The following is a 14,262-nucleotide window of genomic DNA, read 5'->3' on the forward strand; positions in this document are numbered from 1 at the left end:
TCACAATGTTTAGAGACATTTATTTCTTTCATCACTGCTGTGAAGTGTGCTACTGTCGTGTAGTGGGTAGAGAAGAGACTAGGGATGCTGCTAAACATCCTACAATGCGCAGGACAGTCCTCTATAGCAAAGGACTGGCTGGCTCCAAATGTCAATAATGCTGTAGTTGAGAAACCCTGAGTTAGATGATCTGTTAGGTACCTTCCTGCTCTAAAGGTTCCAATTTTATGACTTCTTTAGAAATTATCCTATTTTAAAGTTTTGTTCTGTTATTGTTTACATAGAATACTTGATTGTAAGTAAATTTGCCATATAATCACATTAAATTTTAATTATATGGCTTCATTTTTCCTTTAAGGAAAGTATGCTTGTATGAGACAAAGTAATATTAATATGGCTCCTTCTCTAAAAATATTTGATTATTCATATTATGCTTAGAAGGTTAAGAAAAAAAATTTTAAAAACATTTGATTAACTCATTATTAACATACAATAAGAGTTGAATGAAAAGGTACCTAATTTTTGGTGAGGATTTCCTAATCCCTCCCCAGGCTTGTAAAAGAGCCTAATTTGGGTTGCTTCTAAATAAAGCTGGAGGGTCCAAACTTTTGTGTTTCTCTTCTACAGTAGCAGAAACTGGATTTTATTATTTTTGTATCTTTTTGCCTGACAAAATGGCTATTCGATAAATGGATGAAATGAACTAACTAAACTCCATTTGCTTTTGGAGCTAGCACTATTACTATTAGTGTTGTGGAGTGTGAGGCTTCATATAGTGACTGTAAAGGAGGTCTGGAACTGGGAAACAGTAGGTGCCTGTCTCTTGTTTTCAGGTTTATGTATGAAAATTTGTTTTAGCATAGATTAAAACGAATGTATACTAGAAAGTATGTTCCTTCTGACCTAAGATAGTTTAATACAGTAGTGTAGATGTCTTTTTAGTATAGGTTTTTAAATTTAAATTCTAGTTACATAAAATTATAATGAACCATGTGTAGAATTAACTATCATAGTCATGCTGTAATTTTTAGCTTCGATGAGCAGTATTTCATCATCAGTATTTCAGTGAGCAGTATTTTATCATTTTTTTTCCAGTTAACTAATTTTACATTGTAAAACATTATGATGTTTTTAATTTAATCTTTTTGGGTAAATTTTTCCAAATATACAATATACTTTTCCTGACTAAGTAAAGGATACTTATCACAATTTAACTTGGTTTCAGGTTCAAGGTTATCATTTTAGACATATTATTTTCCATCTGTAATAATAAAATTCTGAATCTTTTAGACTTTTCATATTCTCTTTCACTGCCTTCTAATGTGTTGCTTCTATTCTGTTTCTTGTAAGAAACATTTTATGAATGAATTATGTTTTAGAAGTTTTTAAAGCTCCAAATGAAGACCTCAGTTGTAAGAAATTTTGGGGTTTGATGACTGTAATATTTTTTAGGCTTTCTATTAACCTCTGCCTTCAGGACTGTGTTGAAGATGGACTTTGCTTGTCATTTGGCACTTATATATCAAAGTAAAATTGTAATGTGATATTCTGTTATGCTAGCACCAATCGTTGACTGTGTTATCACAGAACTATAGAATATTACAACTGGGAGGGACCAGGGAGGTCACCTAGTTAACCTTGTAAATCCTGTCACTTCAAAGATTTAGAAAGTGGGTTCATAATCACAGATAATTAGTATGAGAGCAGGGATTAGACCCTAGATTCACCCAGGGCTTTTTTAGTTACACGAGACTATCTCAGAGGAACCTACTTTTATTAGAGGAAAAGTGGTTGATGGTTGGAGTGGGACATCTGTATCTGGACACATTGGTTTCCTACTTTGACTTTGTAGGAATGGAATGTTAAAACATTGGTTTTGGGAAGAACTGCTTATTTCTCCCAGCAATTAGGCAGATTTGTCTATAAATCTGAGATGGCTTTGATTTCACAACAACTACAGAAGAGCATGCTTTCTACTATCTGTTAAGCATTCCCTTTCATGCTGGTGTCTGTTCCTGTTTGGCATTGTTGCTGATCTCTTCTTATGAATTTTTCCTTCATAAAATAGTTTGTAGATGCTCTCTGAAACTGCCTTCTCTGTCTCAATCACGGACATTTCTTACATCTTTCAAACCACAGGATTAGTGATTCCTTAGGCTTTTACATCTCCCTTGTAGGTGTCCTGTGTTTTTACAGCCTCTCTTCCATATGGATGAATTCCAAATCTAGATTTCAACACTTAAAGGTATCTTAAACTCCAGGACAACATCTCCTATTCTTTACTTAACATTTCCCATTTTAATGTCCTCACATCATGTCAAAGTCAGCATATTTCAAACCATATTCACCATATTCTTCCCCAGACAAGCTCCTTCTCCTTTTACTTTTACCAAAAGATCACCATTTTCTTTTTACCAAGGTTAAACACTAAGTTACAGCCCCCACCCTGTGAACATCTAATCAATTAATCACAAAGCCTTTATCAATCTTTTGGTTTCTTGTTTCTCTCATCTTTTTTTTCTTGCCACTGCCAGTACTTTCACTCCAATTTTGACCTGTTCCAAACCAGTGAATGTAGCCACCCTCTTTTTTCACTGTCTATAACTATTTTCCTTTCAGTCTGCCCTACATATTGTTAGAAAATTAATATTCCTATAAAGCACTTTCAATGTGCTATTCTCCTTGTTAGAAAAGCAAACTTTAGGGTAATCTTTGGCTGGATTTAAAATTCTCTACTGTTTTGTGTCTGTGCTTTCTTGTATATTCATTAGGTTTTGCTCATGCTGTTCAAACCCATTTAAAACGCCTTTTCTCATCTTCTCTGCCTGAATCAGTGGTTCCTAGAATTTTAGGTTACATAAATCAGTAAAATTTCAAAGAATAATTATGAGGATAGAAATATGGTGTTTGGGCAAGTAAAAACACTAACCTTTTTTTGCAATTTACTGTCAGCCAATAATATCCAAAATAAGAGAATTACAGCATAAATATTAATTCGTTTATTGGAAAAACTTTATGTATGTATGTGTGTGTGTTGTCTTTCCAATTTGTTTGCTTGGCAAACGTGCCATATACTGGCTGGCAATTAGGAATCACTAAATAATATGCATGTTTACATATTCAAATTCCTTACTCTTTCTCTTCCCCCCTCCCTTTTTTTTTTTTTTTTGCCTTTCTTAGATCTTGCATTATATGATGGTCTCTTCTTATCCTAAATTCTCAGGCCAATTATTGTCTATACTGGCCATTTGATATGACATCATGACATTTTTAATGTATCTTCAGTTCTCAACTAAATTGTAAGCTTCATGAAAATAGGGACTGGGTTTTTGTTTTTTTCTTTTTCCTTTAGTGCCAAGAATAAGAAGATAATTTCACTATTTATAATTTCAACTGTTATTTGTGTATCCATCATGTATATTCACATTAAGAAAATTACAGTCTTTGAATCATTAATCTTACCTTGCTAACTTTACTAGTCATAAAATATTATACTTTATATTATTTTTACTTTTTACTTTATGCTATTTTTGATACTTAGTTTGAGATTAACTGTGTCTTACATGTGCGTTTTTTTTATGAACTAAAGAATTATTGCCCTCAGCGTTGTTACTTGGGAAAGGAAAATTGAAATCTGATATAGCAAATCTTACCAACGTATAGTGTTTTTGTTTTTAACTCTGTATTTTGACCATATAGGAAACTAGAGGTCAAGCTATATAAGAAGAGTGGAAGAGTGGCGTGTGTGTATGCGTGCACATGTGCATGCAGCTCTCAGTATTATAATATTGAAGTGATATGTCCCCTAATCATTTTAATAGAGTTCATTAATGCAGCATGCTTTTTAGCACCTGTAAGACAGACTATAATATGGTTTGTTGGAGGGCTAATTATAATATTGATTATAGTTAACAAGTATATACACACACATACACATAAATATATTAGCTTATTAGGGTTTTAAAAAAATTTGCTGTGATATATAGTCCATCCTTTCAGCCGATTAATTTGTTTCAGTATTAATGGAATTCTCTTGATTTTTTTTTTTTTTTTCCCTTCCCTTCTCAGGTGCTATTCAAGTATTGGGAAAGTTCAGGATGCCTTTATATCTTATAGGCAGTCTATTGATAAATCAGAAGCAAGTGCAGATACATGGTGTTCAATAGGGTAAGCCTTTGTATAAAAATAGTAATTTAATTGATACACAAAGATGGTTGCATCACATATATGGTACTTCATAGTTTAAATCATTATAAAACCAAGCAGTTCTTCTGAGTTGACTTATTTTTTCTTAATTTCTCTTTCCAGTGTGCTATATCAGCAGCAAAATCAGCCCATGGATGCTTTACAGGCCTATATTTGTGCTGTACAATTGGACCATGGCCATGCTGCAGCCTGGATGGACCTAGGCACTCTCTATGAATCCTGCAACCAGCCTCAGGATGCCATTAAATGCTACTTAAATGCAACTAGAAGCAAAAGTTGTAGTAATACCTCTGCACTTGCAGCACGAATTAAGTATTTACAGGTAAAATTTTTAAATAGCAGTTTTTTAAAGCCACATATTTCCCCAGAACACTCAGGCAGAAGGAGGGTGGCTGGAAAGTTTGTCTAGTTGTGTTTTGATGTCTATGATCTGTTTCCATATTTTGTAAACATGTAAACATACCATAGCTTGTAATATTATTTTACTTTTCATTTTAAGTAAGATATGCAGTATTTTTAAAGATGCTCTTTTGCACATTTACTCTGTTGATGCATATTAATTTACATAATTTTTTTCTATGTACTGTCTACATTTTTAAGTTGTCATAGCATTTTAGAGAAAACACAAACAGTCTTTCACTCTTGCTTGGAGTTTCATGAGAAGACAGCTATGAGAACTCTGAAAACAGAGCTCAGCTTTGTTTTGATTCTCACAAAGGTTTATATTCCGGTTACCCTGTTTATACTTAGTGTCTTCTAAAACCCCAAATTTAGAATCTATTTTCTTTTAAAAACAATTAGCTATAGCATTTAGGAAGATTTAGTGGACTTGCTCTTACTCAAGTAGGCTTGTGTTAAATTTGCTTTTTACATAATTTTTCCTAGGCTCAGTTGTGTAACCTTCCACAAGGTAGTCTACAGAATAAAACTAAATTACTTCCTAGTATTGAGGAGGCGTGGAGCCTACCAATTCCCGCAGAGCTTACCTCCAGGCAGGGTGCCATGAACACAGCACAGCAGGTGAGAAGTTGGGTTATGTTCTGCAGGTGCCCAGCTTTAAGGGTTCTTTTCAATTCTCTAGTGGTCAAGCTTAATTTACTAAGCACAGGAGGCTTTTAGTAATGAAAAGCCTTTTGATTTAATTGCAAAGGGAATCTAGATCAAAATAAAATTCCCTCTAATATGGGAAGAGATTTTGGGGTACCAACTTAGAACCTTTGTGCATTTTCATGATTTTGAAGGAGATTTCTTAAAATAATGCTACAGTGGTTTATTTAATTTTTAAGGCAAGTTTTTCAAAGGAAGGTACACATTATTCCATTGATGAATCATTTAATTTTGATTTTCAATCATTGCAATCAGCGATGTCCACATAGCTTTGAAAAGTATGCAGCTTGTAAAGTTTTATAATTTGAAGGAATGAATTAAGAATATATAGAACCCTATTTTTGTCTTCCTTCTGTGATTCTTAGGCATGTAAACCTCATCATCCAAATACTGAACCTGTATTAGGCCTCAGTCAAACACCAATTTCACAGCAATCCTTGCCACTACACATGATTCCTTCTAGCCAAGTAGATGACCTGTCCAGTCCTGCCAAGAGGAAAAGAACATCTAGTCCAACAAAGGTATATGTTTTAGAGAAATAGAAAATCCCAGTCAAAAAAGAAGCTTCAGCTGCCCTGAAATTGTGCAGTTTGAACATTTCCTGTCCTTTATTTTAAATTTGTGGACATCAAAGAGTGAAAGGTTTGAGTTTTTCCATCCCAAACCCTTAGTATCATATTAAATATAGAAAGTAGGGATAAATTTGCATTCATCAAATCATTTTATTCATCTCCCTGCCGTTAAGATCTCAGCACACTTTTCATCATCACTTTTTACTGACATTGAAATAAATTTAATGTTGGATCTAGTGGACAGTGTGGTATTTAGGCTAGCCGTTTGGGCCATAGTTTGAGGGTGGGCCTTTTTGGGTGGCTTATTAAATAGTAATTTTTAAATGTATGATTTCTAAGTTTAATATGCATGTAAAATTATTTTTTAAAGAATTTAATGTTATAACAGCTTTTTAACATGTAAATATTCCAATTCATAGTCATTTGGCCTCCTCTAACCATTATTATTAACTGTGGATTTAACCAAATATTCTTTAATTTTTTTTTAAATCGATTTTCCTCAGAATACTTCTGACAATTGGAGTGGTGGACATGCTGTGTCACATCCTCCAGTACAGCAACAAGCTCATTCATGGTGTTTGACACCACAGAAATTACAGGTATGTAAGATGTTTTTGACAAATTGTTTTTTCTATTAAAAAGGAGTAGAGGTAGCAAACAAGTATTAAATTTTTTTTTTTTTTTTTTTGAGATAGAGTCTTGCTCTGTCACCCAGGCTGGAGTACAGTGGCACGATCTCGGCTCACTGCAACCTCCGCATCCTGTGTTAAAGTCATTTTTGTGCCTCAGCCTCCAGAGTAGCTGGGATTACAGGCACGTGCCATCACACCAAGCTAATTTTTGTATTTTTGGTAGAGACTGGGTTTCGCCATGTTGGCCAGACTGGTCTTGCACTCCTGACCTCAAGTGATCCACCTACCTCAGCCTCCCAGAGTGCTGGGATTACAGATGTGAGCCACTGCACCCAACCCTAAGTATTAATTCTTATAAGTTAAATGGCAGTACATTCAATTAATATGCACCAAAGTAAAATGAGCCTGCATTTACCAGATCATTCATTCTTGTTTTTAATTTCTTTTTTTTTTTTAAGCAGGACGTGGTTTACACTGCATAAAGTATAAATATAGGGTATATAGGGTAAAGTTTTCTTCTAATTCTGGCCCCTACCCACTCAAAATGCGGCTGGTATTACTAATTTCTTATCTATCATTCTAGAGGTATGTTATGTATGTACAGGCAAATATACATCCCTCCCTTTCTCACATGTATTATTATTTTTCTTCTTTTTTACACAAATGATAGGATTCTTATTTGCTGTTAACAATGTATTTTACAGACTTTTCCATGTCAATATGTGAAGGGCTTTCTTGTTCTTTTATGGTTACATCATATTTCTTTATATAGATGTAACAGCTTTATTTAGGCAGATCAGTAATTTTGGACATTCAGGTTGTCTTCAGACTTTGCTTTCCAGACAGTGCTGCTTTTAGCATACTTGTCAATATATTTTTAAGCTTCAAGAGCTTTCTCTGTGAATACCTAAGAATACTGTATGGATGAGTAAAATTTCATGCCCATCTATTACAAAGAACTCATAGTAAATCTTGTTCAGATGAATGCTTAGTTCATTCTTATATTTCTCAAGCTTATTAAAGGACTTCATCTTGGAGTGTATGACTGTTGGTCAGAAGACGGTATGTTTGACCAGAGAGTAGTTCTGAGTTTAGTCATTTCAGGGAAAGGTTGCTTAGAATAGTGATCTTATTTCCTAAATATATCTTTGACTATATTCTCTTTTTGTTCTTCTTCTAGCATTTGGAACAGCTCCGCGCAAATAGAAATAATTTAAATCCAGCACAGAAACTGATGCTGGAACAGCTGGAAAGTCAGTTTGTCTTAATGCAACAACACCAAGTGTGTATAGCATATTTTTCCCTGAAATTTGTTAGCATTTTGAGTATTTTTATTGACTCTAATGTCATTTTAGAGCATGTTTATGTTCACTTTTACTTTCTACTGGTATTTGACAGAATTTAGTAATCTCTGTATCTTAAAATACTGGTAATTGACGGAGATTTTTAGACAAAAGCAGCTATAATTTTGAACAAGATACTTTGTATTTTATTTATTTACATGATATTTCACATATATTCTAAGGGTTTGTTTAGTACTGAGGCAAGGTTTTTAGGGCTTATTTAGTTTACAGGATCTGGCATGGATGTAACAGAATGAAATTTTGAGATGTCCCCTCTTTTGTGATTGAGAGAAGGACCTGTAAGTTCTGGGTCGTTTTCTATAATTTTCAGCTGCTTCCTTTTGTCATTACTAATGGGATTTTTTTTTTTTAAACAGACTTCTGCTTTTTCAAGGAAGTTTATTTTAAAATGAACAAATACAATTTCTTGTTTTTAAAGTATGTATTTCTCAACTTAGAGAAATTAGGCATTTGGGTAAAATCACACATTCCCTAATTATACATCTTCATATTCATCTGGGGATTCATAGAGAATCTCCTATAGATTCTCTCCCCTATAAATTACACAACCAGCATTTACTTTTCCTTTGTTTTTTTGACAGATGAGACCAACAGGAGTTGCACAGGTACGATCTACTGGAATTCCTAATGGGCCAACAGCTGACTCATCACTGCCTACAAACTCAGTCTCTGGCCAGCAGCCACAGCTTGCTCTGACCAGAGTGCCTAGCGTCTCTCAGCCTGGAGTCCGTCCTGCCTGCCCTGGGCAGCCTTTGGCCAATGGACCCTTTTCTGCAGGCCATGTTCCCTGTAGCACATCAAGAACGCTGGGAAGTACAGACACTATTTTGATAGGCAATAATCATATAACAGGAAGTGGAAGTAATGGAAACGTGCCTTACCTGCAGCGAAACGCACTCACTCTACCTCATAACCGCACAAACCTGACCAGCAGCGCAGAGGAGCCGTGGAAAAACCAACTATCTAACTCCACTCAGGTAATAGGAGGACTAGCTTCCTTGTTGGCTTTTCACATAATTGTTTTTACTGGGTTTTATATACTTTGAGAGAAGAAGAAAGAAGTATTTGGGGAACTGGTTTTGTAAGAATTTTGTGGCACTACAATGTTGTTACTACATTGTGATTCATTATGTACATACATGAGTATATCTTCGTTCCCTTTGTACAGTCTCTATCGACATAGATAACTTAGCAAATTTACAAAGGAAGAAAACAGATCATATAAATCACCCAAAATGTACCATTAATTTACAGTGGCATCATAAGCACATTTATGTAATATTACTTAGTTCATTTCTGCATAAACTGCCTACTTAAGATCAGGCACTAAACTAGGTGTTAGGTATTTGCTTTAGTGGGAGAAAAAGACCGGTGAATAAGTATTTACCATAATAACTGTGAAGTGTGACTTTGGTGGGAAAGTTCTATCAGAGTACCTAGGAGAGCACATAACCAAGATGTTAGAGTCTTCCAGAAACTAGAGTTTAGGGGAGGAGAGGGCTGGTGAAGTGTGCCTGGAAGATAGGTTATGAAGAGAGGAGGGTGAAATAAGAGGCTGAAGGAGAGGCCAAATTTATCTTGAAGGCAAAGTTGATCCACTAAAGTTTTTGAAACAGTAATGAATTGCATGAACATTATTTTTGTCAAGGAAATGGGTCATAATTTATTCAATGTTAGCACATTTGTTAGACATTTAATTTCTAAGTTTTTACTTCTGAATGTTTATGTGCATAGTATTTCCCATATTTTGGATTGTTTCCATGATATGGGTACTCGCTGAGGTGAAACTGAAGGGCCAAAGAGTAAGCTTTAAGAAAATGCTCTCAATACTTATAGCCAAATTGCTTGTACTTTTATTAATCTACTATGAGAAATATTTGACTTAAAAAGAGAAATATTTGGCTGATTGTCGGTTAGTCTTATATTATTGATAAAACTGAAATAAGTTCTTTTTCTAAGATTTTTAAGTTTATTCTTGAAGTAATATCCTTGGTGGGACCCTGATCTAAAGTGATTAGTACTTTATTCATTCTTAGAGAAATACTGAGTACCTGCTAGGTTCATTTCCTACTCAAGGCTCTGGGAATACATCAGTAAAGAAAATATACTGAGATGTCTCTACTTGGTGTAGGTAAATAGACAGTAAACAAATAAGCAATACATATATAATGTTAGATGATGGTTGTGATTAGTGCTATGGAAAAAAGCCCTAATAGAAAGGGAACAGCAGAATACTAGAGATTGGTGGTAGGAGAGTTGCAGTTATAAATCAGAAGGGCAGGGAAGGCTTCTCTGAAAGATAGCATTTGGATGAGAGTTACAGGGGTGAGCCTTGAAGCTATTTGTGATAAGATTGTTCCAGGTCTAGGGAGCAGCATGGAGCAATGGACCCTAAGGTAGGATTGTGCTGTGCACATTTGAAGAGAATCAAGGTGGCAAGCATGGCAGAACAGGACAGGCAAGGGGTGAGAAGAGAGAGAAATGTGCTCCAGCTGGAAACAGGATGGCTAAATCATGATCAGCCTTATAAGGATACTGGATTTTATTCTGAGCATCCAGGAAACTGTAGGGGGATTTTGAACAGAGGAGTGATGTGATCTAACTTTGTTTTTGACTAGGTCCTCTTTGGTACTCTGTGGATAGACTGAAAGAGGCAAAAGTAGAAATGGTATGACCAATTTAGAGATTATAGCTATAATCCAGGTTAAAAGTTGATGATGGCTCCCAGAGTGGTAGTAGTAGATTATGGTCAGCTTCTGGGTATATTTGGAAGGTACAGCCAGCAGGATTAGTTGATATAGAGTGATGTGTGAGAAAGGAGTCCCAGCTGGCCTGACCAACTAGAAGGATGGATGAAACTGGATGGTATCACCAAGCAGTGAGAACAGATTGAGAAAAGAACTCAAGATTGAGCCTTAGGGCATTCCCGTGTATTAGGCTAGGAAATTGAAGAATTAGCAAAGAAGAATAGAAGAGATTGACCTGTGACGTAGTAGGAGATCAAAGACAATGTGAGTGATGCCGTGGAAGCCAAATGAAGAAAGTTTTTCAAGGAGGAGGACATGATCAAATAATGCTCATAGGTCATATAAAGTGAGGACTGAAAACTGACCATCTGAGATATTTGCTGACATTATTGGAGTAAGGAAACTACAGGTTACAGGCAAAATTTACCCCACAGCCTGTGTTTTTTATAACCCGTGAGCTAAGAATGATTTTTATATTTTTGAAGGGTTTTAAAAAAAGAATAATATATGATACTGGGTGACCCACAAAGCCTAAAATATTTGCTGTCTGATCCTTTACAGAAAAGATACGCTGACCTTTGGATAAGGGCAATTTCAGTGGATTATTGGGGTACAAAAGCCTAATTGTAGTTCGCTTCAAGATAATATAAAATCGGCAGAGAAAAACTGAAGTAGCAAGTATAGACAGTTCCAGCACACATGCTTCCAGTTGTTTGGGCTACACACTGCGCAGTGCCAAGGCTTCCATTTCCATATACCGTGACATAAAAGAGAACAACAACAACGGGCTGTAGCTGACAGGGAAAATGGGATTAGGAGTTGTTGTCTTGTTGTTTTAAATTTAAAATGAGAGAAATAACAGTAAAAGTCAATGGGAAAGATTCAGTAGAGAGGGAGAAAATGGCAAAGGAGAAAGGGGAATTGTTCGAATGGGTGAGAGGATGGGATTTTGGGGGTTCATTGTCTTTAAACATTAAACAGTTGTTAAAAGGATAACACGAGATTTTTGTTAAAATGCCTATCATAGTTCTAAGGTATAACTGGAAGTTAATAAATGAAAGCCTTTGTTATGATTGTAAAGTATAGTTCTATTTTCTTTTCTCTCACATCTACTTCTTTGGCTCACTTAGTTGCTGAAGTTTTCAATACTCTCTTAACCCTATTTTGGAAATGTGATATTCTTTAAAAACGTAATTCGTAATTCTAATAAAAAGGAACTCCTCAGTTGGCAGGCCACGAGGCTTCTGTAAGTTACCATACTAAGTAGCAGGGAGCCCCAGCCTTTGCTTCACACACCCTTCAAAGCCATTATCTGTAGGAAATTTACAATTTAAGTAATGAGGTTGAGAAAGTTGTTTAGAAAATGGTGTTGAACTGATTCCAAGTCAAAAGTTTCCCAAATGAAGTTTCTGCATATCACTACAGCTGGGAAGCCTCTGTCTCTGCTATTGATATATGGTATTAATATCATAGACTCTAAAGAGGCCTTTTTGTTAACTTGTCTTATACAAACCTATTTGAATAATTTTTGAAATTGTAATGAAAACTAGACAATTGATAGACCTATATGGTATATCTACCTTTTAGCTTTTGATCAAGGGAGGAATTTACATTACAGTGTTGAATGGGTTTATTCAGATTGGTAGCAAGGGTATAATTTAAGATATGAAAGTAAAATTATATTAATTGTAGGTGATTATTCAGCAAGTACTCTAAAGAATTTATAGCTTAAAATACCTTGATTTGCAGATAGAGAAGATGTAATAAAATAGTTACTTTGTCACATGTCTGCATATTGTAATCAGTGTATTTGTTAAATAATTAGCCTCTGAATTAAATATTTTACATTTGATGAAATTTTAACTCACCTACCCAGACTTTCTTGGATAATATTTTAAATATTGATATGATTATAATATGCAGTGTTTTTGCTTTATGAGAAATTTTCATGTAACTTACAAATTTTAGCCTTTATTATGATTGAACTTTGTTACTTATTAAATCATTTACAACTAATTGCACTCCTTTACACACTCATTGGTGTGTATCAACTTTTTTTTTTTTTTTTTTTTGAGATGGAGCCTGGCTCTGTCGCCAAGCCTGGAGTGCAGTGGTGTGATCTTGGCTCACTGCAACCTCCGCCTCCTAGGTTCAAGTGATTCTCCTGCCTCAGCCTCCCGAGTAGCTGGGATTACAGGCGCCCACCACCATGCCCGGCTAATTTTTGTATTTTAGTAGAGACAGGGCTTCACCGTGTTGACCAGGCTGGTCTTGAACTCCTGACCTCAGGTGATCTGCCCACCTTGGCCTCCCAGTGTGCTGGGATTACAGGTGTGAGCCACTGTGCCTGGCCAATGTGTATCAACTTTTAATATATCTAGTTTTTTTAGGTAGATAAGCCTATTGAGTAAAAGCATTAGTTTAAAATTTTCAGCTTCAGAAACTGATTTTAGGGGCATGCTAGCTGATTTTAACTAGATGATTAAATGCACCTTTTAGTATATAAATATCTTGTCATCAGCTATAGTTTTATTCTTTTATAGCTTATTACTGACAAAATTCTCTAACCTTGTTGCTGAAGTAATCTCAACTCCAAATGTAAACTCTTGTTTTATGATTCCAATGTTACTTTAATCAGTGTTGCTGAAAAATTGGCTGTCCTATTTAATTATTTTGTAAGTAAAATGAAATGAAAATATTCTTCTTAAAGAAGTTTCTCTGTGACACCAGAGGCAAATTTCAGGTAAAAATTAGTTCTAGTTATCGTATTTTCATTCTATTAAATGCCCTAAGTGATCTTCCTCTAGTCTTAAAACTTCTATTAACAGTATACTGCCCTCGCAGATTGCTTTAACAGTAGCAGTGTATTTTTCTAAGTTTTCAAATTAAGGTGATGAAAATGAAGTTTATCTCAAAGTCATTAGTGGAGACTTAAAATGTCTTTTTCTCCCCTTTTTTTAAAAAAAAAAAAAAAAAAAAAAAAAGAGAGAGACAAGGTTCTGCTCTGTCACCCAGGCTGGAGTACAGTGGCACCATCTTAGCTCACTGCTGACTCAAACTCCTGGGCTCAAGAGATCCTCCCACCTTGGCCTCCTGTGTAGCTGGACTACAAGCACAGTTGTCAACACACCTAGCTTGTCTGCCTGCTTTCCTTCCCTCTCTCGCCTTTCTCCCCTTTCTCCCCTCTCTCCCCTCTCTGTCTCTTCTCTCCTCTCTCCTCTCTCTCCCTCCTCTCTCCTCTCTCTCCCCTCTCCTCTTTCTCTTTCTCTTTTTCGGAGACGGAGTTTCATTGTGTTGCCCAGCCTGGTCTCGAACTCCTGGCCTCAAGCAATCCTCCTGCCTCGGCCTTCCAGAGTGCTGGGATTATAGACATAAGCCACTGCACCAAGCCTATCTAGTCTTCTAAATATGTGTGGATGAATAGATGGGGAAACTTTAGGTATTTTTTGAAATATTTTCATGGATTTAATAGTTCTGCCCTTAATTTTGAGGATAGCTACTTTAACAATAGGATTTGAATTAGAGAAGATTATATTTTAATGATAATTTTAAAGGCTTAATGAACTCACTTTCTATATTAATCTTTTAACAGATCACAGACCAGTGAGAGTTGGTTTATGTTGATCCATGGTCA

At 35.4% G+C, this 14,262-nt stretch overlaps 1 protein-coding gene across 7 annotated transcripts in view; it reads left to right on the forward strand.

The window, feature by feature from the left end:
* Nucleotides 1-14,262, forward strand: part of KDM6A (lysine demethylase 6A) — an 89,838-nt gene that overhangs the window by 31,289 nt on the left and 44,287 nt on the right. For 2 of the 7 annotated variants that reach the window (XM_058441842.1, XM_032756763.2), the window contains exons 6-12: nt 4,069-4,167; nt 4,309-4,528; nt 5,092-5,226; nt 5,679-5,834; nt 6,389-6,484; nt 7,698-7,799; nt 8,463-8,858. In XM_058441842.1, the coding sequence (XP_058297825.1) occupies nt 4,069-4,167; nt 4,309-4,528; nt 5,092-5,226; nt 5,679-5,834; nt 6,389-6,484; nt 7,698-7,799; nt 8,463-8,858 (1,204 nt within the window). The remainder of the gene's footprint in view (nt 1-4,068; nt 4,168-4,308; nt 4,529-5,091; nt 5,227-5,678; nt 5,835-6,388; nt 6,485-7,697; nt 7,800-8,462; nt 8,859-14,262) is intronic. The other 5 variants (XM_058441844.1, XM_032756769.2, XM_058441843.1 and 2 more) reach the window with 4 other exon arrangements.

The sequence above is a fragment of the Hylobates moloch genome, unplaced genomic scaffold (assembly GCF_009828535.3).
Source record: "Hylobates moloch isolate HMO894 unplaced genomic scaffold, HMol_V3 SCAFFOLD_7, whole genome shotgun sequence".
In the NCBI taxonomy this organism is placed as follows: Eukaryota; Metazoa; Chordata; class Mammalia; order Primates; family Hylobatidae; genus Hylobates; species Hylobates moloch.